The 26874-nt window shown below is 34.9% G+C and overlaps 1 protein-coding gene across 2 annotated transcripts; it reads left to right on the top strand.

The window, feature by feature from the left end:
- On the top strand, positions 1-25029 carry LOC125683010 (glycosylphosphatidylinositol anchor attachment 1 protein-like). 2 transcript variants are annotated; one of them, XM_048923684.2, is made up of 13 exons: positions 1-89; positions 5288-5468; positions 6788-6872; positions 7990-8095; positions 9830-9989; positions 10670-10771; positions 11280-11476; positions 16203-16402; positions 16622-16775; positions 16928-17107; positions 17309-17505; positions 20394-20570; positions 24206-25029. In XM_048923684.2, the coding sequence occupies exons 2-13, from the start codon at positions 5297-5299 to the stop codon at positions 24471-24473; spliced, it is 1998 nt and encodes a 665-aa protein (XP_048779641.1). In that variant the 5' UTR covers positions 1-89; positions 5288-5296; the 3' UTR covers positions 24474-25029. The 2 variants fall into 2 exon arrangements, with proteins under 2 accessions (XP_048779641.1, XP_048779631.1); XM_048923674.2 differs by having other exon boundaries at positions 12-173.
- The last annotated feature ends 1845 nt before the right edge of the window (positions 25030-26874 follow it).

Here is a 26874-nt window from a genome sequence, read left to right as displayed (position 1 = left end):
TAAGTTCAAGCGCCTGTTTGACAACGATCACACCGTGTAAAACCATCAAAAATTATCAATCGATCTTCGATGATTTTCTTGTGCTAAAAGTACGTTATGGCTGTTGTTTATGTACTGTAATTTGTAGAATATCATGAAATATCTGTATTTTAAGATCAGGATCGAGTAATCAGGTAAGGGTGTTTACATATATTTAGAAGTCAAGACTTAAAGATTCGTTTGTATACATCCCCCCCCCCCCCCCCCCCCCCCCCGACCTGGTACATATGTTGACGGAACTACCGTTAGAGCAAGCGCAGCCACTTGTAACTCAAATATTGTACATATCAGCGGATCCAGAAATGTTCCCCATGGAAGTGTGTTCCATTCATGCATTTTTAGGGAATCCAATTGGAATACAAATGGGCTGCCGGTGATATATATTTATTTTCTACCTATATCCCCCCTATACACACACACACACAAATGTCTGACATAGCCACTAATATGTATACGGTGTGACCGTTGGATCGAGCGAAGCATGTACGTAACTCCGTCTCCCGAGTGGTAATCATAATTCCGTTAAGTACGGTAGATTATGATTCATTTAAAAATATATATTTTGAATGAAATTTCCTTGCGCTAAACACCCAGTAATTCATCTCATTAAAGGAGTTTATATGGGGACAGCAGTTTTACATGATCCGCCTATTCATTGAACGCGGGAAATAAAATGCAAGGCGACGTAAACTGTACATTGTGACGTCACATTTAGCCTCGACTTTTTTCTCTTTTTCAAAGCAAACAATTATAAACAACAATAATACATTCCGTATGCAATGAAAAAGGACGTTAAAACTAAACAAAATTAACCAATAAATTCAAAATGGTAAAAAAGTAACCGTAATTTTATCGTATATTCTTATTCAAAGAAACTCATGAACTCGTTCATCTATTTAGTCGTATTACGGTTTTATATGTATTTATTTGCTAAAACCTGTTACAATGATAATTGTACTATTCACTTTGAACAAACTGAGTGTTTAAATTACGAATTGCACGTCAGAGTCTTCTATTATTGGCATTCAAAATAAAACACGAATAACTGTTGAAGCAGGTAATTGATAAATAAATGGCGGCGCCCATATGGATCACGAAAATTTCAGAGAACGTATATAGAGATTATCTCTTTTTCTTTTGCTGATTTTGACTTTTTTCTTTTACATACGTGTTACCTTTAGAGCCTTGCTTCGCGGACGGGCCTTTGGCCCGTCCGAGCTTCGCTCGGTAATATATACGGTGTGACTGTTTGACCTAGAGAAGCATGAAATGGTCTTGATTGGCCTTCATAATTCGATTAAGTACGGTAAATTAGGACCCACTTTAAAATATATAATATTTATTTTATTTATGAAATTCCCCTTGCACTAAACACCCAGTAACATCTAAATAGTAAAGGGGGAATTTAAGAGGATAACTACAGGATCCACCTATTTATTTACCGCGGTGAATATGCTCTAGCCAACATAAACTGTGCATTGTGACGTCCCTTTATGACTTGACTTTTTTCCCTCTTTCAAATCAAACAATTATAAACAAAAACAATACATCCCATTTGCAATTTAAAAAACATTTAAACCTAAACAAAACTAACCAACAAATTTAAAGTGCCAAAACAGTAAATGTAAATATATCGTATATTTTTATTTAAAGAAACTCATGAACTCGTTCATCTATTTTGTCGTATTACTATTTTTCTATTATTTTGATAATTGGCTAAAAACTGTAACATTGATAATCATATCTTTCATTTTTAACAGACTGAGTGTTTGATTACAAACTGCACGTCAGTCTTGTATATTTGGCATTCAAAATTAAAACACAAATAATTGTAGAATAAACCAATGAACAAAACAAGATGGCGGTGCCCATATGGATCACAAAATTTTCAGTGAATGTATGTAGAGATTATCTCTATTCCTTTGCTGATTTTCTCATTTTTTCTTTTACATACGTGCTACCTTTAGAGCCTTACTTCTTGGACGGGCCTTTGGCCCGTCCGAGCTTTGCTTGGTACTAATGGGATAAGGGGCAAGATCAAAAGTTTGATGTCTGACAAAAACCTAAATCCACATAGTTTTCAGCAAGACCCCTCCCACTCCCTTCAAAACTAAACATGATGAATGTTGAAACTAATTGATTAACAAGTAAAAAAAATATGATATAAATAACACTCTGTTATACCTTTTCTACTGTTTTATATTCAGAAATGAAAGTGTACATTAAAACTATTAAAGCTGTATGACCCGATGTTCATGTATTATTTTTGTGCATTATTACTTTAAAGCGGATCAATTACTTTATAAAGTTATTAACTTTCCCTTAATTACATGCTTGAAAACATCTGCATGCAAAAGAAAACTGAGAATATTATTTAAAAAGTAAATAAGTGTGGTACATATATAAATCATCCCATAATAGACGTCTATAAATAGACCCACGCGCGTCAGGGGAATCCCAACATGATGTATTAACTTGTCTACTTTTAAGGCTGAAAGAGCGTAAAACAACGAATTACTAAGAGGTATTTGATATTTTCATTTCTATTAAACTTATGGCACGATACTGTTGTAACAAAATACACAGCTTTACACAGATAAGACCACCGCTGATCTGAAAGTTTGAACTGGTCACGTGACTATCACTTGAAATGGCAGAGTGACGCGGTTATTTGTAAACATCGATTTAAAATCAAATAATTTGGGTTGAAACAGGTGAAATAATGTGTGATATGTCATACAGCCTCATAACTACATACGTGCGATAATTTAATAGCGTTTTTACGAGATGGAAAAAAATATTGTAATTCGGACCATACAGCTTTAAATGTTCCTTTTTTCTGTTTGCACTAAAAGTGTAATCGATGTCGAATGACAGAAACTTTTGGGAGATTTTATCCCTCCCCCCTTAATTATTTGAATTTAGATTTTTATCCAATATCAATCTTTTGATCTTGCCCCTATGGTAATTGATTTTAAAAAAAATGGGGAGGGGGGAATCTGTAGTCTACTAATAATCGCACAATAGGATGAACCTAAATAAAAATCATCAAAACTCTATGGCAAGGCAGTGATTATTCTGAAAATTTATATAATAATCCCCGTGAGGCAAGGGTGCATTGTAATTTAACATGCAGTAATTAAATATTTCAGCATGCAGTGTTTCACATAATTGTGTAAATAAATATGTACATAATCATGATTGTCTACTCTCCCCCCTCCTTTTTCCCCCATTCTTGTAAATATATGTAGTTATTTTATATACTTTGAAATCCACGCACAAGCCTAGAATTAATCAAGTTGATCACGATCATTTTAGTGTCAAATGTTTTCATAGACATATGTACAAAAATGAATTTCTCTTTCATCTTTCATAGTAAAAGTTGATTTTCATCGTCATGTGCTTTGCATGATAAATTCACCCTTCATATCTTATTTTTGATCTGCCACTGCTTCAGTTGTGTCATGATGTTGAAATGTAGATGGTTGCATCGTGCATCTATTGTCTTTTTTGGTATTTCAATTCGTTAAATGCTTGTACATTATACCTACACGTAATGCGGCACAGTGTATCGTGTGAGTGATCATACAACTAGGATGAAATTTAGGCAATCTACGTTTATTGATAATCTGAGATCAATTAAAGAGATTGGACTTTGCAACATCTCTGCTATTTTTGATGACAGACTTCTGGTATTGGTGATAAAAAATTTATCTTAGACTAGATGAATAAGCAGCTTCAGCTCAGTCTCCCCGCACAAATTTGTCATTAGAGCTCGCAGTACGAGCCTGTACTTTTGTCATTAGAGCTCGCAGTACGAGTCTGTACTTTTGTCGTTAGAGCTCGCAGTACGAGCCTGTACTTTTGTCGTTAGAGCTCTCAGTACGAGCCTGTACTTTGTGCTGGCTTGCTGTACATGCTATTATGATAATGTTCAGTAATTAACAAGCCCGGAGCATGCCCCTCTGATACAGCAGAGACATATATTACAGAAGTTTACAATTTCCCCAGAATAAGATCAATACCACTGCCCAATCACCAGTCACAGTTAGCGAAAAAATTTGACATCAAATGATTGTGATCAACTATTAATTCCAGGCTTGTGAATGGATTTCAATTTATGATTACAACAACAATGAAAAGGGCATATAAACAATAGTGAACTTCTCTGTCATAGTATAAGTTGTAAGGTTTATTTTCTTTGTAATGCTTGTGCATGCTGAATTCGCCCTTCAAATTCATTTACAATTACACAGATGCTAAAATATTTAATTATTATATTGTTAAATTTAAATATGGCATTGCTACATGGTGATTATTAAATGAATTTGCCCATTATGATCACCACCTTGCTATGGAATCTATAGAGATTTTTAATGATATTTGTTATCCTATTATGCAGTTTTCAATACATTACAGATTTTTCCATTTTCTTTTAATCAAATATTTTAATTCTATTGGTAAAGGCTATATCAGGCACACATATATGGGGGATGGAGGGTCCAAGTCCACCACCCATGGGCCACAAAGGAAATAAAATACATTTACCTATTTGTAATATATATTGTGTTATAAGTACTTTCAGTCATAAAATACATGTTAATTGATTGTTTTGATTGGACCCCTAAGAAATGCATGGGGTGGAACCCACTTCCAGGGAGAAAATTTCTGGATTTGCTCATATGCATGTAGCTGCACTTGCTCTGATGGTCAACATATTATCACTGTATTGTAGAATTTAGACTTTAAAAAGTTTAATATAATAAAAATCCTAACATATTTTTGCACCATACTTGTGCCAAAACCTATCTTCAAACATTCATCAAAGCCCCATGTGAAATGAAAACTGACAGCTTCAAATTTTGTTTGTTGATGCAGCTAAGTAAGGTTGCAAGAATACACCGAGTTGTACTGTAAATGAAAATCAAACGATTTTTGTAAGGGGTAGATCTGTAGGTCTCGGGTATATATCTCAAAACAGATAATATGTGGACCTGAGTTGAGCCAACAGTTCATCCATTGTCCCAATACCCCTGTCCACACCTGTAGGAATCAGACAGGGTGGGGTGGGGGTGTGGAATTGCTGGTTTGATGCTTTTAAAACAAAATAGCAGTGTAAAAGATCAGCAAAGAATGGGGCCAATTTTGCTGCTTCTTTGACCAACACACATTCCTGTCACAGTCGTTTGTAACAATGAAGCATTATACATGTATCATCAGTAGCATTCTCAAATTGAATTATTTTCAGTAAAACACTATGGGTCTGCTAACCGATCCTAAACGACAGAAGAAGATAGTGGATGTTATATCTAAATATAACAACATCCTGTGCGTGCTGTGCTATCTGTGTGGAGTGGTTGGGTTTATGGCTTTGGCCTATCAGCCGTTCAATGGAGCTACATATTTCTCTGAAAATGCTCTCTTGCCGGGTAAGTCAGAAGTAATTTTAAGTTATATTATATACTTCCATGATTGTTTAGAACTGGTACTGACTATAAAGAAACTCAAGAATATAGTGTGTTTTTCAATAATTATTAAAGGGGCATTAGCTGTGAAAGTGATGGCAATCATTTTTTTTTTCTTGAAATATCTCAATAGCTTTGGATTAATGACTAATAAAAACATTTATCATGTACAAAAACAAGTGAAACCCAATAAAACTACATTAGATAACTGCTTTTAGTGTAAAGAAATATATAAGGAAGAATTATTTCTTGGAAGACAATAATTATTTAATCACCAAAATTACACATTCATGTGACCTGCCTTGAGGTTAAAAAGTGTTTGAAATAATTAAATACTGATGTCCTTACTGAAATATGACTTGTGGATATTACATTGATTTTTAATTGATTGATACGGATGAGATACATGTTGTATTGTTTTTGAGGTCAATATGATGATATTAGCTACCTGAGAAGTACGATATTCACTGATCTTTGAGGGTGAGGCGAAGATTGTACTTCCTGAAGGTAGCGAAAATGTATTGACCAATAAAATGTCAATAATTGTTTTATTATATGATTGAATAATTTGAAACATTAAAGCTGGCTACTAGAGCCAATGAAACGATAGCTGGTCAGCCATCTTTTTATACTGCTAGACTGCAGCATCTAGTTGAATCTGATTGGAGATGCGAGTTTTCGTTAATTATATGACTGGATACTGTAAAATATTGAAACCAGCTGCTAAAACTTACCAAACAACACCTGTCGGTCATCTGTAAATCGGGTTTGATGATACTGTGATTTAACAATTGTTTGGTCATCATTAAATCAGGTTTGATGATACTATGATGTAACAATTGTTACTCCAGTTCGTGATAGAATTCACCCTTCTCTACAACTATAGAGCAAGGTACACTGTAGTTGAAGTGAGTAGAGATGCAAGTTTTCATTGAGCGATAAAAAAATATGACCAAAAATAATAATCAATCGTATGAATTTAGAAAATTCCCATGTATTTTTGGTCCAGTGTTGAAGAAATCAAATATCGTATTCATTTGGAGGCCTGGGGCACGTGTAAATGAATGTAGTGTTCTAGTTTATGTAGATTGTTCTGATGGGAGTGTAATTGCCGCATTTTTCTTCAAGTTATATATGTTATACAGACAACAAGTCCTAGAAATGTGAAAAACAAGTTAAGAAAGAGTAGAATCTAGGAATTCAAATAGCCACTAAGATCCTCAGCACTACATGTAAACTGGAAAGTCAACACAAATTTCTGATTCATATGTGTGTACTTTTAGGATTGGTTACGAATGAATTCTACGCAGAGATAAATATGAATGCTTTAGCAGCAGAACTAAAACAGGAATTCAACAAAGACAAGAGGTAAGTGTTAATGAGTTTCTTTATATCCAACAGCTTATTTCCTTAGCTAGTAACATACATTTAAACTTCTCTAAACTGGCTGGCTGCTGGACTGAATGAAACAGTTGGATTAGAGGGGTGACCAGTTTACCAAGAACTTAGCATTTTAATAGGGGTATTTTATCTGAATTATCAATTTAGATATTTCTCCTTTGTACCATGAACCATTTAATATAATGCACAAGGACTATCATTTCACTCTTAGAAATAAAACAAAATTGATAAATGACATGTTTATTTTTAGCAATAAAACTAAATAAACATGCATTATAAACATTTAGATAAACACACTTATGTACAGGATGGAAACACTCCATATAAATAGCACCACATTTATTTATTTTTTAAGTCATTTGATACTTGATGAATGTCAAACATATACACTCACATTTCTGTATTTGTGTTGAAATTATTCAATGATAAAAGAAAACACAGAGAGGTTTCTTTATTTCTGTATTTGTGTTGAAATGACAGAAAGCAGAAGTGAGCAAGTTCACATACTCCATGCTTCAACATTGCTTGACAATGCCTCACATAATGAATGGTAATGCTATATGCATTACTGCAGGAACAGGACAGACGGGCTCAAGATTCCAAGTTCAATAGGGACATAACTCCCAGAAAAATTATTGTATCAGAATTTCCTGGGAATATGCACATCTACACAGTGTGTCCTTATTAACTACAAAGTTTCACGAAATTCTGTAGAGGGGTCTCCGAAGAGTTGCGCTGACAAAAAAGGGACTGACAAACGGGTCATAAACATTACACCCTCCGCAACTCTGTTATGTGGGGTATGATTATCCAATGATGAAAGAAAACACATTGTCAAAGAAAACACAGAGAGGTTTCTTTATTTCTGCCAGCACTTTATAAAATCAGCTCATATTTATTTAGGGAGGATCTGTTATCTGAGAGTCTGTTTTGGAGAAATTTCACTGTATTGAAATTCATAAATTGTTCAGGATTCTGCCATTGGATACACTTTGATGTTAATAATGGATACACTTTGAATGGACATTGATGGTTAATCATTTGTATTTTTGGCACTGAATATCTAGATGATCTTTATTTGTAGGAAAGTGCCCAGAGAATGGATTTACAATCACTTCAGAGAAATTGGACTGGACACTTACATTCAGAATTATTCCATAAAATATCCATTGGATATTGCAAAGGGACAGGTGAATACTGATATTTTGTTGGACACATACACCAGTATTTATATGTGCATATGTTTTGTGTATGGGAATGGTATTGATACCCATTCAACTGGGAAAATAGCATCAGAATAGAAAAAATCAGGAATTTTCCTTCATGACAACAAATAGCACTTCTTTTAAAATCAGCACCGAATAAACCATAATTCAAAGAATAAACAAGACTAAAGTATTCTTCGTTTACAATTTTACAAATAAGCACGAATTTAATTACCTCTACTGTAGAGGAAGTGGAGAAATTAGGTAACTCATACAATGTTTCCTACAAAGTGAATTACAAGCTTCGAAATGCCATTTTTAGCTCACCTGGGCTCAAGTGAGCTTTTCTGATCACATTTTGTCCGGTGTCCGTCTGTCTGTAAACTTTTCACATTTTCATCTTCTTCTCATGAACCACTGGGCCAATTTCAACCAAACATGACCAAAAGCATCCTTGGGTGAAGGGCTTTCAAGTGTGTTCAAATGAAGGGCCATGTCCCTTTCAAAGGGGAGATAATCACAAAAATGCAAAAATAGGGTGGGGTCATTTAAAAATCTTCTTCTCAAGAACCACTGGGTCAGAAGAGCTGAAATATACCTGAAAGCTTCCTGACATATTGCAGATTCAAGTTTGTTCAAATCATGGCCCCCGATGGTAGGATGGGGCCACAAGGGGGGATCAAAGTTTTACATACAAATATATAGGGAAAAACTTTAAAAATCTTCTTCTCAAGAACCACTAAGCCAGAAAAGCTGAGATTTACATGAAAGCTTCCTGACATAATGGAGATTCAAGTATGTTCAAATCATGGGCCCCGGGGGTTGGATGGGGCCACAATAGGGGATCAAAGTTTTACATACAAATATATAGAGAAAATCTTTAAAAATCTTCTTCTCAAGAACCACTGAGCCAGAAAAGCTGATTTTTACATGAAAACTTTCTGACATAGTGTAGATTCAAGTTTGTTCAAATCATGGGCCCCGGGGGTAGGATGGGGCCACAATAGGGGATCAAAGTTTTACATACAAATATAGAAAAAAGCTTTAAAAATCTTCTTCTCAAGAACCATTGGGCCAAAGAAGTTGACATTTACATGAAAGCTTTCTGACATAGTGTAGATTCAAATTTGCAAAGGGTAGTTTGGGCCATAATAGGGACTATTAGGTTTTACATGCAAATATATATGGAAAGTCTTCAGATATGGGCCAAGGTGACTCAAGTGAGCGATGTGGCCCATGGGCCTCTTGTTTAAAAAAAATTGCAGTTTGTTACTGGGCATTTTTAGTCTCAAAATTGGGTAAAAATCAATAGTACTTGGCATTGGAAATGGTACTGTCTATTGGGAAAAATCGCTGTGGAGTCGCACTTCTACTCTGACAGTCGGAATTTTCTTGTCACATTTTGTTTTATATCAGTATTCATGAGTGAAATGCAACACTTCATGAAGGTCACACCCACGTCCAGGTCACAAATGACTACACATGTTATGGTAAAAGGAAAAGACTAATTAAATGCAAGAAAAAATCAAATGATTTTACAGTCAAAGGAACTCACAGAACCGTTTGAATAAGTATGTAAAATTCACATTGATTTTAGCCAACTGATTACAATACTACATTTATAATATGTATGTAGCCTTAAAAAATAATGGGCAGATTCCTTAATGCTGTATGTAAAGTTCTACACTAAAATTTCAAGTATGTTATATTTGATTTCAGAATATTCCAGGACAGAACGTATACGGAATCTTGAGAGCAAAGCGATCTGCCAGCACAGAAGCTGTTGTCATGTTAACGCCACTGCGGCCCAAGGATTCTGACTTAGCCTCAACCACTGGCGGCATTGTTCTGATGATGGCCATGGCTCAGTACTTCAGAAGTAAGTCATTAAACATCTACTATTGTGAATATTGATTTTGAAATCATGATTTATTGAGTTAGTCCAGTCTGCGAAATTAGCGGTAGTCCGAATGCCCGCGGCCAGTGATTTTCCTGTCGGACTTGTAAAATCCACTTGTCAACAAGTCCGACTGGCTTGTAAAAAAAATTACCCGTCGGAGTTTTAAGTTGACAATCGGAAGTAAATAAATATTACACGCATGCTCAAGTCATAGAATTAGAATAACTCACCCCAAACAAAGTCATTCGTCCCATTAATTATGCATCTTCACTCGGTCTGTTCCGGATTTGTCTTGAAAATTATTCAGATTTCGCATGCATATAATTTTTTTTTCTTTTTTGGGCAAGTGAAATTGAGTTCGGGCATGTGGATTTCCTGAAAATGGTTGCCCGAATGGCTTGTGGTTTGCAAATGTTAACATCATTGACTGTTAGTCAATCCTAATTTCTGTTCTGTTCCATTTTATTTCATTGCAAGAGGATGGAATTTTATTTGTCTTGCATTAAACATAAAAATGTCACTTGGATTTCTTATGGTAAATTGGCCAGTGTTAATGATGGATTTCAAAACTTTGAATGGGAATGCCAAGTAGAACTGATATATGAATAGGATGTATTCTTATAGTTATTGGACACTAACATATTAGGTTGTGATTTCAGGGCAGACATATTGGTCCAAGGACATTATATTCCTGGTGTCGGACCACGAACAGATAGGACTACAGGCTTGGCTGGATGGGTATCATGACATTAAGTCCGAATGTATGTATTACTGGGAATATTTGATGTATATGAACACTTTTCATTTATGGAAGTTATATATATGAACATGTACACTTTCCAATTGATCTGTCAACAGTGCATAAGAATTTTTTTTCAGAAAATGTACTATTATTTTTCTTTCTGGCTAAACTAAATGTTTGAAATACCGTAAATTATTGTTTTAGTGAGACACAAATTTAACAATTTTGTCATAGAAATGGGTATATATATTTAACGAGAGTTACTTTTAGTGATTTTATAATTCCAAGAACATAACTATTACCTCCAGTATGGAATAAATTGTTAGCGATATTCAATTTTAGCGACCTCAAAACCCTCGCTAATAATGCCAAAATTAAATCCTCCTTAGAAATTCTTCTTATATGGTATTGTAGAAGTCCGAATGACTCACTTTCTGTACAGCTGCTGACCACAAACTTGGATTCAAAGAAAATGATTGCGTAACTGCTAGATAGAGAACCTGTAATTATTAATGGTTGTTTTGTAGACATTGTACCCAGTGATGTGATGGGAAGAAGTGGTGCTATCCAGGCTGCAATCAATCTGGAAATTCCGGATGGAAATATCCGCTATTTTGATGTGAAGATCGAGGGTATGAATGGTCAGCTCCCGAACCTTGACCTGTTTAACCTTGTCATCAGAATCTGCAACCAGGAGAGAGTGGATGTAACTCTCCACAGGAATGTAAGCTCAGTTGTCTGGAGATTGCAATGTCAGCAATGTTTCAGAAATGAAACAAAATTGTTCTTCAGTCTGACAATGAAAAACTTTTGCTAAAAAATGGAAAATGCAATTTGCAATGAGTTACAAATAGCTATATTATTACAGACTACTTTGGGATTAATGGATGTTTTAGCTATAATCACCCTCTCACAACAAGAATTTTCTTGTGAGCAAGATTTAAATGCCTGTATTATTTTCAAGGTCAGGGGTCAAAGGTCAAGACAAATACATGGATATATATTCAATACTTTGAGGGTTTGTTTGTTTTACATACCATCAAGAATTTTTCACTCATATTGAAACATCACCAGTTGTAGGTGAAGTACAGCAAATTTAGACATAGGGCTATTCCAGCAAAAAATGTGTGGGAGGGGAGGGACGGCAGCCGATATTTTTTTGGATGGATGGGGGTGATTTGGGAAAATATATTTGTATGGGTGGTTGTCTTCCAGGTTAAATAAAAAACATGGGTGCCTGTGAATTATGATAAAAATGAAAACGTATCACGTTACGTTTCTTTTATTACAAAAGAAGAAGAAAAGCGGAGCCATTCTACATTAACTTAAGTGCAGAAAAAAAGATTGATAAATGGGCAGATAACTCAATGTTACCGTAAACCTTTCCCCTTCAAGGCGTTACCCAACCTATTGTACCTGTCCTTAAAGGACACATCTCGTGTTTTCAAAGTATACAGAATTATATGCATTTTGTCTTCCTTATGCTTATAGAAATTAATTGTAATAGTTTGTTCACTGAAGTATTGCGATAATTAGCCACAATATGGACTTAAATCTAAGCCCCGATTTCAAAAAGCCTAGTTAATTAGATAAGTAGTCACGTGGTACAGTGACATCATATGCGACCTTCGTCGATCAACTTGTTGTAATAGTTGTGTTAGATATTTTTTAGAACTCGGGTTTTAGGGGCCTAATTTATTTACCATGGATAACATTTATTTCGATGTTGACAAATTTCCCGAGTCTTATATCTTTTAGCCACCAGTGCATACAAATAGCAACCCAAATGTAGCGAGGAAAGCGAGTATGAAATCTGCATAAATTTGCGAGTAAATAATGTTTACATGGGATCACTGTCTAAACACTATTTGGTAATGCCATTTCTGTAAACAACTGTAATTAGCGTTGTTGCTTTTCTAAAATAAACAGAGCAATTATTATTAAATTTATTTTTGGAGAAGTTAGATAGGCCTAAATTATAATACGATTACGTATACATGTAGCATTGACAACTAGGCCTACCGTCACGGGTGCATTTCGGGGAAAAAAAATATAATAAAAATGATCAAAGTTATTGTGAAAATCACAATACTTTTAAATTATTTTATTCAAGCTCAATTTTATTAATCATTATTTTTTGTTATCTACACATTGTTACTTAGGAAGTGGGAGCGCGGCGTGCTGTTGTTGTAAACACGTACGCGTTCCTTTAAAAAAAAATGAAAGCATTATAATTCAATTCAAAGTTGGGAAATATCATATTTTATTATTTATAATTGAAAGTTCTATTATCTTTTATCTTTAAATTTCTTTTTTAAAACTACCAGTTGGTAGACACTGCTAGCAAAGTTCTGCCTATATGGTGTTACAAGGTGAAGGTCAGTTGGTGCGAGTGTGTATTGAATTTGAGAGCAGAATGGAAAGCATATGCGGTAGGCCTATATGTAACAGTGCGAAGCTTCGATAGAACCATTTTCTCGCAGTTTATATACGTCTTTGTCCAAGAGCTTGTTTGAAAAAGTATAGGGACAAATTCTACTGGGTTTTTTTTAATGGCAAAGTCGTTGTGCCAACAAAAAATATTCACGTCTTGTCCCTCATACCTTCCTTCGAAAATTGAAAAAAACACAGTCCAAATCATCTCTACTGACAGCAAGTACACCCTTAAACGGCACACAACACCCCAATGCAGTGTTATTTACAAGCCGTTAATGTGATAATTGTTTGTTTGTCAATTAAATCTAATCTGTTTATGAAATGGCTAACAAATGTTTTCAAATCTTCTCGCTCGAGGTCGCATATGACGTCACAGATAATGGCGCGTAAAATATCGAAGAAAATATGCATATCGCAAGATTTGAATTTCATCGCAATCAAACTCGAAAACTACGCAAACTGTTTCTTTTAAAACACATGTAAAGTAGTTTTAGGCATGAAATGAATTTATTTTGCTGAAAAAATTAAAAAGTTTAAAAACACGAGATGTGTCCTTTAACGACCACCTGTCTAACGCAACCAACGATCATGAGTTTTACAACCTTTTCGTGTAATTTCACCTTTATGAAACGACTCTACATTTTTTCGATTACAATGCGATTCCTACTTTCGATTTCAGTCGAGCATGACTATTCTGGGAATTATCACCCCTAACACGTTCGTTTTAAAATGCACAGGTAATAGTTCGGCGGTGATCTTCTTTAATCGGCACTCTGAATCAATTATTATACCCAAGCTATCAAGTGGTTAACGTGTAATTAACATGCAGCGTCGTGTGAGGTTAATTACCAAAACCCAAGTTGTTGTTTATTTAACAAAATCAAGGATCAGGGAATCGCGACCGTTGTTTCCGAAGGTGTGAATTTCGACAGACTTTGAGATGTGCGGGGTAATTCGGATATGAAATCTCCCACCTGGTATACTATTACGTTTAACAGAGTGGAAAATTTGCCTGATTGCGATATAAATCGGGTAAATATTATGATAGGAATGAAGTTTTAAATGGAATATTCGCGAGTTTCCGGTACGAGAGATTGTAGGGGGAAAAGTCAAAGGAAAAAAGTCACAATCTTTATGCATACACTTTGTAATTTAGGGAAATATCTATGTCTTTCACTTAAGTTGCGAGAAAACCTAACTCGTTGAAAAGCTCTTCTCCGTTGCTTGCTTGAATTTGTACACCACTATACAATGCCATTTTATGTATACATATTGTAACTGATGTAATAAGACACTTGTCTTTTAAAAGCAATAAAGAGAGCAACAATATATGTGAATTTAAATTTAAAGTGGTATAATATATTCATATTTTATTTAGTTTCATATCATTAAAAAAAAACTTCTTGTTATTTCAACAATTAACAAGCACCCAGATCATGACATGAGTAAAAAGGACATGCACATCTAGTCCAGAAATGATATGACAATATCCCACATCATTAATCTAGTGAAACTGTTTGTTTATAATAAGCAAACAGAGCTTAGGTTTCTACAACTCACATGTTTCCAGAGTATACAAAATTAATTGCATTTTTTCTTTCATTTTATTGCTGAGATCATCCTTTTTTCTCCCTGCCAAAATTGCATTGGAAACCAAAATATGTAATTTTTTCTGCAATGATTGCTACATTCATCTCCCGATGAAACAACAAAGAAAGACATTTTATTGTTTATATTTTTTGCATTTTTAAAAATATAAACTAGAATTAAGTTCTAAAATATCATATGGTTGATCCATTTGTTACGTTAAATGAAAGTATTGAATTGTATGGGTGGTGGTGGCAGGGGAGAATCTAATTGTATGGGTGGTGGTAGCAGAGGAAAATTTAATTGTATGGGTGACTGTCTTAAAAATAAAGTGCCTTCCCTCCCCTCCGTATTTTTTTTGCTGGAATAGCCCTTATGCTGAATGCTTACGGCTGTAGAAGTGAGGGTTATTTAATGCCCCAACACCTGCTACACAGGACCTCCGTTTTTATTCAAAAGACCCATGTTTCTCACTTCTAAATGCCGAGCATTTGGTGAAGGAGCAATCACTATCTATGTTTACGTCTTAGATTGGACTTGGCACGAGTGGGGCTCGACCTCACGACCTCCTGGTTATGAAGCAAACGCTCTACCACTGAGCTACCGGGACCGGTCACTTTGAGGGTCATAATATCATCTGTGATGTGCTAATTCTGTGATAAATGAATGTGACTGTATTGTTAGGAGGGGATATTTCACTGGTTAGTGCTCTTGTTTTAAAAAAGAATGCTACATGTGGATTCACTGTTAATGTACCTTTTGAAGTAATCATGAATCAGCACTACTATGTGTTACAATAATGGATGAATGGAAAATTGATATTTTAGCACAAACCATAAATTATTACTCTTAGTTTGGCTCCAAAGACATTGAAATATAGATCCCATTAGATTAGGTATACATACTTTACTGGTGTATAAAAAATTTACCATGCAAAAGTCAAAATGCATTACAAATAGGTTCCTTTATTTTGCTATATAAATAGTATTTAGGTATTAACATGCTCTCCTTTTGATGTTGTGTTGATACATTTTCTCGATTCAACTGTGATGTCATAATTGAGTGTTGACCGGAGATATTCATCAAAAAATGTTTTGTGGCACATCAGACTCAAAGTTAGCTTCTTCTACAGCTAGATATTGTTCCAGTCATGTGTAAATATGAGAAATAATGTATCAGTTTTAAACATCTATATGATAAAGACACAGTCTGAATTTGATCACATTACCAACAACCCATATTATATAAAATTAATGTTTAGAAATAATAATTTCTTGGAATATTTACTCGAGTTGATAAATTAATGTTTCCAGTATGAATTCTCTTGACCACACAGGGAGTGACAATCCATAAGCTGATATTCACTCAGCCACTAGAGAATAGGTGTAAATAGAATTAGACATGGAATTTTCTTGCTTCTTTTTTAGAATGACCCCATGGATCCCCAGTCCCTGGAGGGTTACCTACAGAGTGTACAGACTATGCTGGAGATGATGTGGTCCCATGCAGCTGGCACCCCCTCTGGGAATCATGGACTCTTCCACAAGTATCACATAGAGGCCGTGACACTGCAAGGAATTCGGAGGAAACATAGTAACTATGCTTTTCCTTTGGAAAGAACAGGAAGGTATGATGCATATTTAATGTGCTGGTGAACATTTACCCATATATTTCAGACTTTTCATCCATTTTGAATTTTTATTTTATGTATCACTTTCCTCTTCTGAAATAGTCTTTGGTGAAATATTTCAAATTCCTAGTCCCTTTGAAATGCTGCTGTTGTGAATTACTGATTTCATGATGCAAGTCAATTTGTACACATAATCATTACATGTCTTCCTTACAGAATCCTAGAGGGTATTTTTCGAAGTTTGAACAATCTCCTAGAAAGATTTCACCAATCTTTCTTCTTCTACATTCTTCCTGGTACCAGAAACTACATATCCATTGGGATGTACATGCCGCCGTTTGGTCTGATATGTGCAGCAGGACTCATCAAAATATCCTTAGTAGCTGTCTTCATTTTACATAGCATTTCCTGTTTTTAAGCTGTAGTATGTGACAGCAGAATGTTTCATGTAGGACTTGAGTAGGGAAAAACATAGTAAGAATGATTTGATCAAAAGTACAAAAAAATTCTTAACTGTTTTACGCCATAGCTATATGGGTAACACTGAAGAAGGACGTGGAGGATTCTGAGGAGAAAGAAAAGAAATCGGAAGAGGAAGAGGAGAAGGGGGAGGAGACTGAAAAGGGTGATAAGGAAGCTGAGGCTCTGGAGAAAGAGGTCGAGGAGCTGAGGAAGGCTGTCTTGGAGGAGGAGGGGGAGGAGGTAATCAGTCTCTAAAATCATACTCCATGCATAAAGTAATCCATTGCGATACAGGGTATATTTCTGTATTACATTATCAGCAGTGAAATACTGTACTTTATCCATTGAATAAAAATTGGCAATTTTGATGTTCTTTTCACTGCTTTCTTTGAATTTACATTATTCATTGTTACACCAACAGGATTCTGACTTTGTTTTCAGGAGGCCTCGTCTGAGGGGCTGATCTCCATCATGCCTGTTATATTGATCAGTGTAATGATGGGCGTGTTCTCCTATACTGGACCGGACCTCATCACCATGTCAGCCCCGCCCTTCAGAATCAAGATGGAGGACAACATAAGCTTTGGACTTATGGCCTTATACACAGCTTCTCTGATGGTTCCTCGACTTATAAGCAGGTACAGTCTGGACTGCCTTAGCAACCCGTTGTATCAAATGACTGTCTTATGCGAACATATTTCATCCATTCCAACACAATTTCCTGTAAAGTTTGACTGTAATAAGTTACCGTATGCCTTCTAGTGACTGTATTTTTTGGCCTTGAAACGATAGGTATAAACTGCTTTGAACAACATTGAGACAACCCCTCACATACTGGGTATATACCCCCGCGTCTTGCATGATGTTAGCAAGAAAAAACGGTGTCCCAAGCCAGAGTCTCACTAGACAAAAAAATTGAAGTGATAAATAAACTTGATTCAGGTGTTCTGGCCTACTGAATAGCATAGTAGTTCAGCAACAGAAAAACCCAGATACAGAATCTCTGTAAAGGAAAACGAGAGCTTCAAACTAATTTTGAGAATCCTAATTCAATTTTAATTGTTTCTAGAAGTTCTATACCGTGATGAACAATACTGCTGATGAAGGCAGGAACATTCTAACTTTTCTGTGACTCAAAGACGCAGTTAATGGAAGAATCATCATTTTACTATGTGATGATCCTCTGTCCACAATAGCCAATAGTTCTTGCAAGCAGTCAAAACTAATGGACTTTTATGAAAACTGATTTTATTACTTCAATGTAAACTCAGGTGACCTATTGCAATTGGTTGTCGTCCGTCGCGGTCTGTTAACAATTGAACATTTTTAATTTCTTCTTAATAACTACCTGTCCAATTCTTTTCAAATTTGGTGTGAGGCATCATTTGGACAAGGGAGAAATAAATTGTAAATTTCAGGACTCCAGCACCCTTGGGGCCCTAGGGGCAGGGCAATAACTGCCTAAAATTGACCAATTTTCAAAAATCTTCTCAAGAACCACACACATGTAAGAAAAACTAAATGCATAGTGATGTAGAGCAGGAAGGCCTCTACCAAAATTGTAACTTTCATGATCCCCGGGGTAGGGGTTCTGACCCCAGGCTGGGGCCAAACTTGGTATATAGTGTTAATGTGTAAAACACTTAAATAACATCTTCTTTAGTGCGGTTGATACTAAATTGAATGTAAATAGATATTTAGAAAGAGCAGGTAGTCCTTTACCAAAATTGTAAATTTGATGATCCCAGGGGTAGGGGTTTCGGTATCAAGGTGGGGCCAAAATGGTCAGTTACTAAATATATGAACAGTAGACATTTTTAACTTCTTCTTGATAACTATCATTCCAATTCTTTTCATATTTGGTATGAAGCATCTTTGGAACAAGGGGGACATAAATTGTAAATTTCATGATCCCCGGGGTAGGGGTTCTGACCCCAGGGCGGGACCAAACTTGGTATATAGTGCTAAATGGATAGAGCAGGTAGTCTTTTTACCAAAATTGTAAATTTGATTTTCTCCTGAGAAAGAGTTCTGACCCCAGGGTGAGGCCAAACTTAGTATATTGTATGTATGTGTAAGTTTGCTGATACTGTATAAAATCTAAATGCATACTTAGGAATAGCAGAAAAGGATGTACAAAAAATGGTGAATTTCATAAGGGCTATTCCAGAAATAAAAACATGGGGGGGTCAGGAGGCACCTTTTGTATATACCAAGCACCCATAAATTTTTTTTAAAATTACCCCATGACCCATCAAATTGATAAACTCATTTTACAATGACCCATCTAATTAAAAAAAAAAACTAACCAGACCCACCACAAAAATATTTTTAAAAATGAAAACGATACAAATCTCGCGAGGTTTTCGGGACAAACATTCTAGTCAATGACAAGGCCCGGTAATGCCTGTGCGACATTGTATCACAGTAGTTCTGAAGAAATGATGTCACATCAACAATCAAAGGCATCTATGGCGAGAATGTTGCAAAGATTGGGAGTCCAAACGATGCTATTTTCATGAAATGGGTATGGATATGTTTTTCCACGAATCGTTCGTCTTCTAATGGAGCCCGCGCCCGGAGGAGGCCTCTATATCACCATCACACTGACTGATAAATATAACGCATCGGTACCCTCGTATAAATCAACTAAGGTTTGCCTATTTTTATTAGTAAACGGAATACCTATTGGTTTCAAAATATTCCCAAAATCGTTGCACTGTAAACTGTAATAATCTACAGAACAGAGTTCGCCGCCATCACGTCCAAAGGGACCCTACTAAACGCGCCTCTAATTTGAAGAGTGCCGTAATGGAAAGTTATGCGCTGCAAAGAGCGACAACTCGAATAGTTTTATGTTACTTCCGATTTCCAATTTTGAAAGCACGTTTTCAATTTTCCCTCCGACGTTTTGTAACCAACACGACAAGAGCGACAATGAAAATATTCCGAAAACTCAACACCCACGTGGCACAAAATAAAACAATAGAAACTACCCACTACCCATAATAAATATTTTTTTAACAGTCCAACCACGGACCAAATAAAATATGAAAAAATACGACCACCCACACAATAAAATATCATTTGCCGCCCGACCCCCCCATTTGATCATTTCTGGAACAGCCCTAACCCAGGGTTATGACTTTAGGATGAGTCCAAATTAGTCATATCTTTTGATGTTTTAATGTTAATATACCTATTATTTAAAGCCATTCATCAGTGTATGCACTTTTTAGGGCAGTGAAGTTTTAAGAACACATCTTATTTTATACTGTTGCTGACCATTAGAATTTAGCTGAGCTATTCAGAACAGGAAATTTTTTCTAGATTTCATAGCCCATTGAAGTAGTGATACTTTTTCACTAGTATTCAGGTGACTGATAAGGCCTGTGGGCCTCTTGTTTTTGGGTTGTTGTTTTTTTTCAGAATGTTAATATTTATATTTACCAAACCTTGGATCCTTACAATGATGCATCAATTTTTTATGAGTTCTTTTATTTTTGAATTCCCCCCATTTTCACAGGAAGCAGCCAGGAGCCAGTAAAAAGCTGATTTTTGATTGGAGGTTACTGAAGTGTGTCACCTTGCTGTTCCAGTCACTGGTTCTGTTTTCCATTTCTCTGATGAACATCTCCCTGGCCTTCTTTCTAGCTGTAGTTCTTATTCCCATCACAGTCGTAGTACAACCAACCAAAAGAAGGTGAGGTGTTCATAACGGAAGGTTCATATGATATTTACAGTAAAACTCGAATATAGCGAACACGGATATAGCGAAAATACAGCTATAGCGAAGTGCAATTGATTTCCCCGGCAAATTCTTTATCTATTCTATATAAAAACCTGCATCTATAACGAACACGGATATAGCAAATTTATGGATATAACGAAGTAAATTCCTATTCCCCTTGAATTAGAAATGAATGTATAAGTCACCTTTTATAATGAATTTCTTTTTCTATTTGTTTTTTTTTTTCATTCAAACTCCTTGCGATTTTTAATAATCACTTTCCATTGCCATGTGTAAGTATTGTTTTGTGTTAACAACCTTTTTTGAAAAAATACAAACAGAAATTTCATAATAAGTGTGGATCCCACACTTATTATGAAATTTCTGTTTGTATTTTTTCAAAAAAGGTTGTTAACGCAAAACAATACTTACACATACCGTATATACTCGCCTATAAGTCGGATTTTTGGGAGTCAATTTTGGGTCCAAAACTCTATGTCCGACTTATAGGCGCTTCCTAAGAAGATTGGTATTTTTCTGGGCGGCGTGATGTAGTGTTTTTTTAAACAACTCCGACGATTATCATGGACTACCACACAAATGATTATTGTACATAAATACCTAGACATATTGTATTGTTTATGTATTTTAAAATTATGTATAAAGTACAAGTATTTACATATTGTTATCTTGTTAAAAATTATTTACATACCGGTAACTAATACTTTCAATTCAACTAATCTATCGTTTATCGGTAAAATTGAATTACGAACCCGATTTAATATTGAAATATTCATATGTATACCGGCAGAAATATATTTCATAAAAGATTGAATATTGTTAACAGATAATTTAGATCATCATTCTTGACTCTTAAAAACTCTATTGTTGATACATTGAATTATACCGGAACCCCAACATAACCGCGAGGCGCGTGCCACTAAGTAAACACGGTGTCAGGTACTCCATAATTGCGTAGGTAAACAAGGTCCATAATAGATCAAGGGGTGCGTTTAAACCCCAAACAGATATGGCTTGGATATTGAGCACCTTATAATTATTAATTTCTCAAAATATTTTTTGAAACATACGTAAAAACACTAGAGCATTGACTTGAAATTGTCAACCGATTCTGACAAAAATTTGTACCGACTTATAAGCGGGTCAATGGCGAATTCCTACAAAATAACCTTAAAAAATACAACCGACTTATAGGCGGACCGACTTATAGGCGAGTATATACGGTAGGTGTCAGTAATGTTTACTACTATTCTTGTTAATTAAATTTGAAGTTTGGTTGCATTTATTTCATCGTACACTTTTTTATTTGTGTAAAGCAACAAGTAAATGACAACTGCAATAGCCGTTTGTATGTATTACACATAATTTTGTTGACATTTTTCTTTCGACATGTTCTTGCATGACTCAATAATCCATCAAAATAAATTATCATATATAAATCGGTGTGTATATTTCTTGTATAAGATATTTCTTCTCGAAAATACATGTGTATAGGCTAAATTTCTCTTAGAGACAATACAAACACAAGTATATCGATTACTGCTTTCTTATATAACTGATATACATGTAGAACAAATCAGTTTTATAACGAATTCGTTATATTTGATTTATGAAATTGCTATAAACGTATAGCGAATTACGCTTATAGGGAATTTTCATAGAGTGTCCGCAGAAATTCGCTATATCAGAGTTTTACTGTATACATTTATTCCCACAAGATGTATGGGTAATGTTATAGCTACAGTTGGGAGGAAGAGAGAGAGAGAGAGAGAGGGGGGGGGGGTATATGAATCACCATCAGCATCCATTCCCATTCTGTAGAAACTTCAACCTTTGCTACAAAGCATTCCTTGGTTACCTCCCCTTTAAAGGGGAGATATGAAGACATTGAAAATAGAATCTCTTGTTTAAAAAAATCTTCTTTTCAAGAACCAAAGAAGCCAAAACTTGCATGAAGTTTTTCTGATATACAGAATAAAAATTTCAAGGGTGAACAAACCATTAGCCCAAGGGCCAGGTTGTAGCCACAATAGGGGTTTGAAGTTACAGGAAAAATCTTTAAAAATAGTCTTCTTGAGAACTGCGAGGATACAATTTGTTAAACTGATATGCAAGTATCCCCATGCAGTGTTGATCAAGTTTTTCCACATCATAACTTCCAGGGCTAGGGTAGGGCCATTATAGAGGTTTAAATTTCTATGTTGGAATACATGTAAATAGGAAAATTTTGTGAAAATCACCTTTAGGACCACAAAGGTGCCTGTTATTGAGTTTTCACGTTTTCATGAAGTCCTAGAGGAATTGAGAAACTGCACAATAACTAAACAAAGAAAAAATTTATTTTAGGAAGAAATGAAAAGATTATAAAGAAACAACACAAACACTCGCTCCAAAACAGGAAATATACCTGTAAATAGTTACTCGTGTAATTAGGATGAGAATTATCTATAGGCCTGTAGATAGTGACATCATTATTTTATTGTAATCATCACTAATGTCATGTTGATTCACTTATTTTTCCCAGCCAATGTGACCTGCCATAACATACACACACAAGAATAGATAGGTATATTGAATACTTTCACACACACAAGAATAGATAGGTATATTGTATACTTTCACACACACAATAGATAGGTATATTGCATACTTTCACACACACAATAGATAGGTATATTGCATACTTTCACACACACAATAGATAGGTATATTGTATACTTTCACACACACAATAGATAGGTATATTGTATACTTTCACACACACTAGAATAGATAGGTATGTTGTATACTTTCACACAAACAATAGATAGGTATATTGAATACTTTCACACACACAAGAATAGATAGGTATATTGTATACTTTCACACACACAATAGCTAGGTATATTGTATACTTTCACACACACAATAGCTAGGTATATTGTATACTTTCACACACACAATAGCTAGGTATATTGTATACTTTCACACACACAATAGCTAGGTATATTGTATACTTTCACACACACAATAGATAGGTACATTGTATACTTTCACACACACAATAGATAGGTATATTGTATACTTTCACACACACAATAGATAGGTATATTGTATACTTTCACACACACAATAGATAGGTATATTGTAGATTTTCACACACACAATAGATAGGTATATTGCATACTTTCACACACACAACAATAGCTAGGTATATTGAATACTTTCACACACACAATAGATAGGTATATTGTATACTTTCACACACACAATAGATAGGTACATTGTATACTTTCACACACACACAATAGATAGGTATATTGTATACTTTCACACACACAATAGATAGGTATATTGTATACTTTCACACACACAATAGATAGGTATATTGTATACTTTCACACACACACAATAGATAGGTATATTGTATACTTTCACACACACAATAGGTAGGTATATTGTATACTTTCACACACACAATAGATAGGTATATTGTATACTTTCACACACACAATAGATAGGTATATTGCATACTTTCACACACACAATAGATAGGTATATTGTATACTTTCACACACACAATACATAGGTATATTGTATACTTTCAGGCTGGTGCTGTGGGCTCAGAAAGGCATCCTCCTCCTGGTATCACCAGCTGTGTTACTATTTATAGCATCAGTGATCACAAGTTACGGAGGAAAAAACAAAGACTTTCTGGATTTACTTGGAAACGCCTGGAGCTTTATGAAGACCAATATGTTTCTCACAATCATCGACAAATACTTCTTTGGCAGCTGGATGTTTAGTTTATTTTCTTTCCTTATGTTACCAAACTGGTTGATGTTTTGGTGTATAGTACATTGTCATATTGATTAGAAGATTATTTTTGTAACATTTTACACATAGAGCAATCCACAATACAATACATGTGTCTTTTTGTGTGTGCATTCCCTCCAGTGATTAACGAAAATGATTCCAGGTGGACAATATTTAGTTTTATAACAGCTTGAGGAATGGATAAGCTGGAATACATGTGTGATATTTCATTGTTTTTGTTAACATGTTGGACTTTTGTGTCAATGTCTTTGCTGCAGAGAACTTGGAACAAGTACACCATGTATCGTAATTGTTTATCATTTATTCATGTTTTGCATTTTAATTTTTTTTTTATAACAAATTGCCATCATAATGATCGTTATTTACAAATAGTCAGAATTTTGTTTTTCATTATAAGACTCATTGTTGCTTTCTTAGATAAGTGAAGCGCTTTACGCTCAGATTTTTTTTCCAGTCAACAATTTTGTATTTTCTCGGATCGTGTGAAACATAGTGCTGTGTGAGTATTTCCTTGTTTTGTTAGTAAGAACACTAAATATTTTGATACATGTATTATATGTGCAATAAATCAATATAAAAAAGTAGTAAAAACAAACATTGTGTGTGCATTATATGCCGATGTGGAGAGGCTTGAGGTATATCATATTATTATATACTTTCAAAAACTGAAATACATTTCTTACATTTACAATTATTCTAAGTGTGTATTGAACCTTGGGCCCCTGAATCTTCAGTATTATAACAGGAATCCTGGTCACGGCACCAAATGTAACAGGAAGGGAGAAAATGCAACATACCAAACAAGATTCAAACCCAGGCCCCCTGAATTTCTAGTCAGGTTTTCTATCAACTGAGCTATTTGGCCATCAAACCTGACTGACCACTACAGGTGTTTTATCACCATGTTACACATTCACTTATTAAATAAAAGGATTTCCCCTGCTCAAATATTCTGGAAAATTTCCGGATTTGTAATGCAACATTTCATAAGATATGATGCCCGGCTGTTTGATACAAATTTCGTGGGAAATGTATGACATTGCAGTCGTGGATCGAAGATCGCGTAATGTGTGTAGCCATTGAATTTAGGGCAATCATTCAACAGTATGATAGTAATCAACAGTTCATAAATGATAAAATACTTTCTTTCATTTGTTTGATATAAATACTTTCAATTACATAATATATAGATATCGTTGACCTGTAAGCTATTTCAACGTAAAAGCTCAAAATCACCTCACCTTCACATACCACCATATTTAGAATGATTTTCATATTTGAACGATGATAAAAGGAAATAGTTCAAGAAGAACAAACTTTAATCACATAAAATAAACCATCGTAATAAGAGTGAATATTTATTTTTCTCTATTGAATTGCTATTTAGTCTACATTTTACCACTGCTCTAACACATTTGTTTGTTTATTTGTTCAAAAATGGTTTGTGCAATGTATATATACATGTATTGGATTTTGCCTGACTTTTAAAAAAATATCTTCTGAATTGGGATTTCATGTGTTATGTAGATTCCTTGTGGAAAGACCTTACATTTCATACCGTGATTTTTTTTTTTTTTTTATCTTGTGGCCTTGTATAATGGTTATGTCATGACCTTATGGGGGAGGTTGGAACCACAAATTTGGGTTTAATCGTATCATTGTACAAATTATTTTGTGTATACGCTGAACCTATGAACTGTATTGTTCTTGGTAATAAACAATACTACACTACAGACTGTAACATCCTATCCCATTTTGCGTCTGTGAACAGTAACTTCTCACTTTTCCGCTCCATTGATCACAGATCGCCATTATACTCGCCGCTCCAATGAGATATCGCCGTTACAAATTTTCTAATTTTGTATTTAATTTATTTTGGTTTGTAAAGTTATGAGACGCGGGAACCGCCACCCCTTTGCCGATGCCCTTGATGTAAGCAATTTAGTGTGAAGTACATAATCACTCTCAGCGATGTATGCGATGTTCACTACAGAAATGAATTGAACATACATGCACAGCCGCTCTAAAAGTTAAGAGAGGGTCAATTTGCAGAATTGACGAAATCTCTAGTTTTCATAGCGTCTAAACCTCTATGGACCAAAAACCTCTTGTAACCGATCACCAAGTACGGGTATTTTGCATTTTAAGAAAACATAGTATACCAAAAAGCAATGATGCCTCCTTGATATTTGTTTGCAATATCTATTAATATAGTACTTGCATGTAAAATTGCTTCAAGTACCTTAATTTAATTACATTATCCTGAATATCACTTGTATAATTTGGATTAATTCCTTGTCTGAAGTTGCATATCACCTTGTTCTTAGTGCCCAAATTCCGCTATCATAGTATCCAAATTACACATGTATGTATTTTTCACTTTAAGTAACCCGCAGTCCTTTGTGCCCAATTTCCTTCACCAATTGTGTATAGGCCTAAA

The sequence above is a fragment of the Ostrea edulis genome, chromosome 1, assembly GCF_947568905.1.
Source record: "Ostrea edulis chromosome 1, xbOstEdul1.1, whole genome shotgun sequence".
NCBI lineage: Eukaryota > Metazoa > Mollusca > Bivalvia > Ostreida > Ostreidae > Ostrea > Ostrea edulis.
Note: the sequence above shows the minus strand (reverse complement) of the source record. Positions and strands in the feature narration are given on the sequence as shown.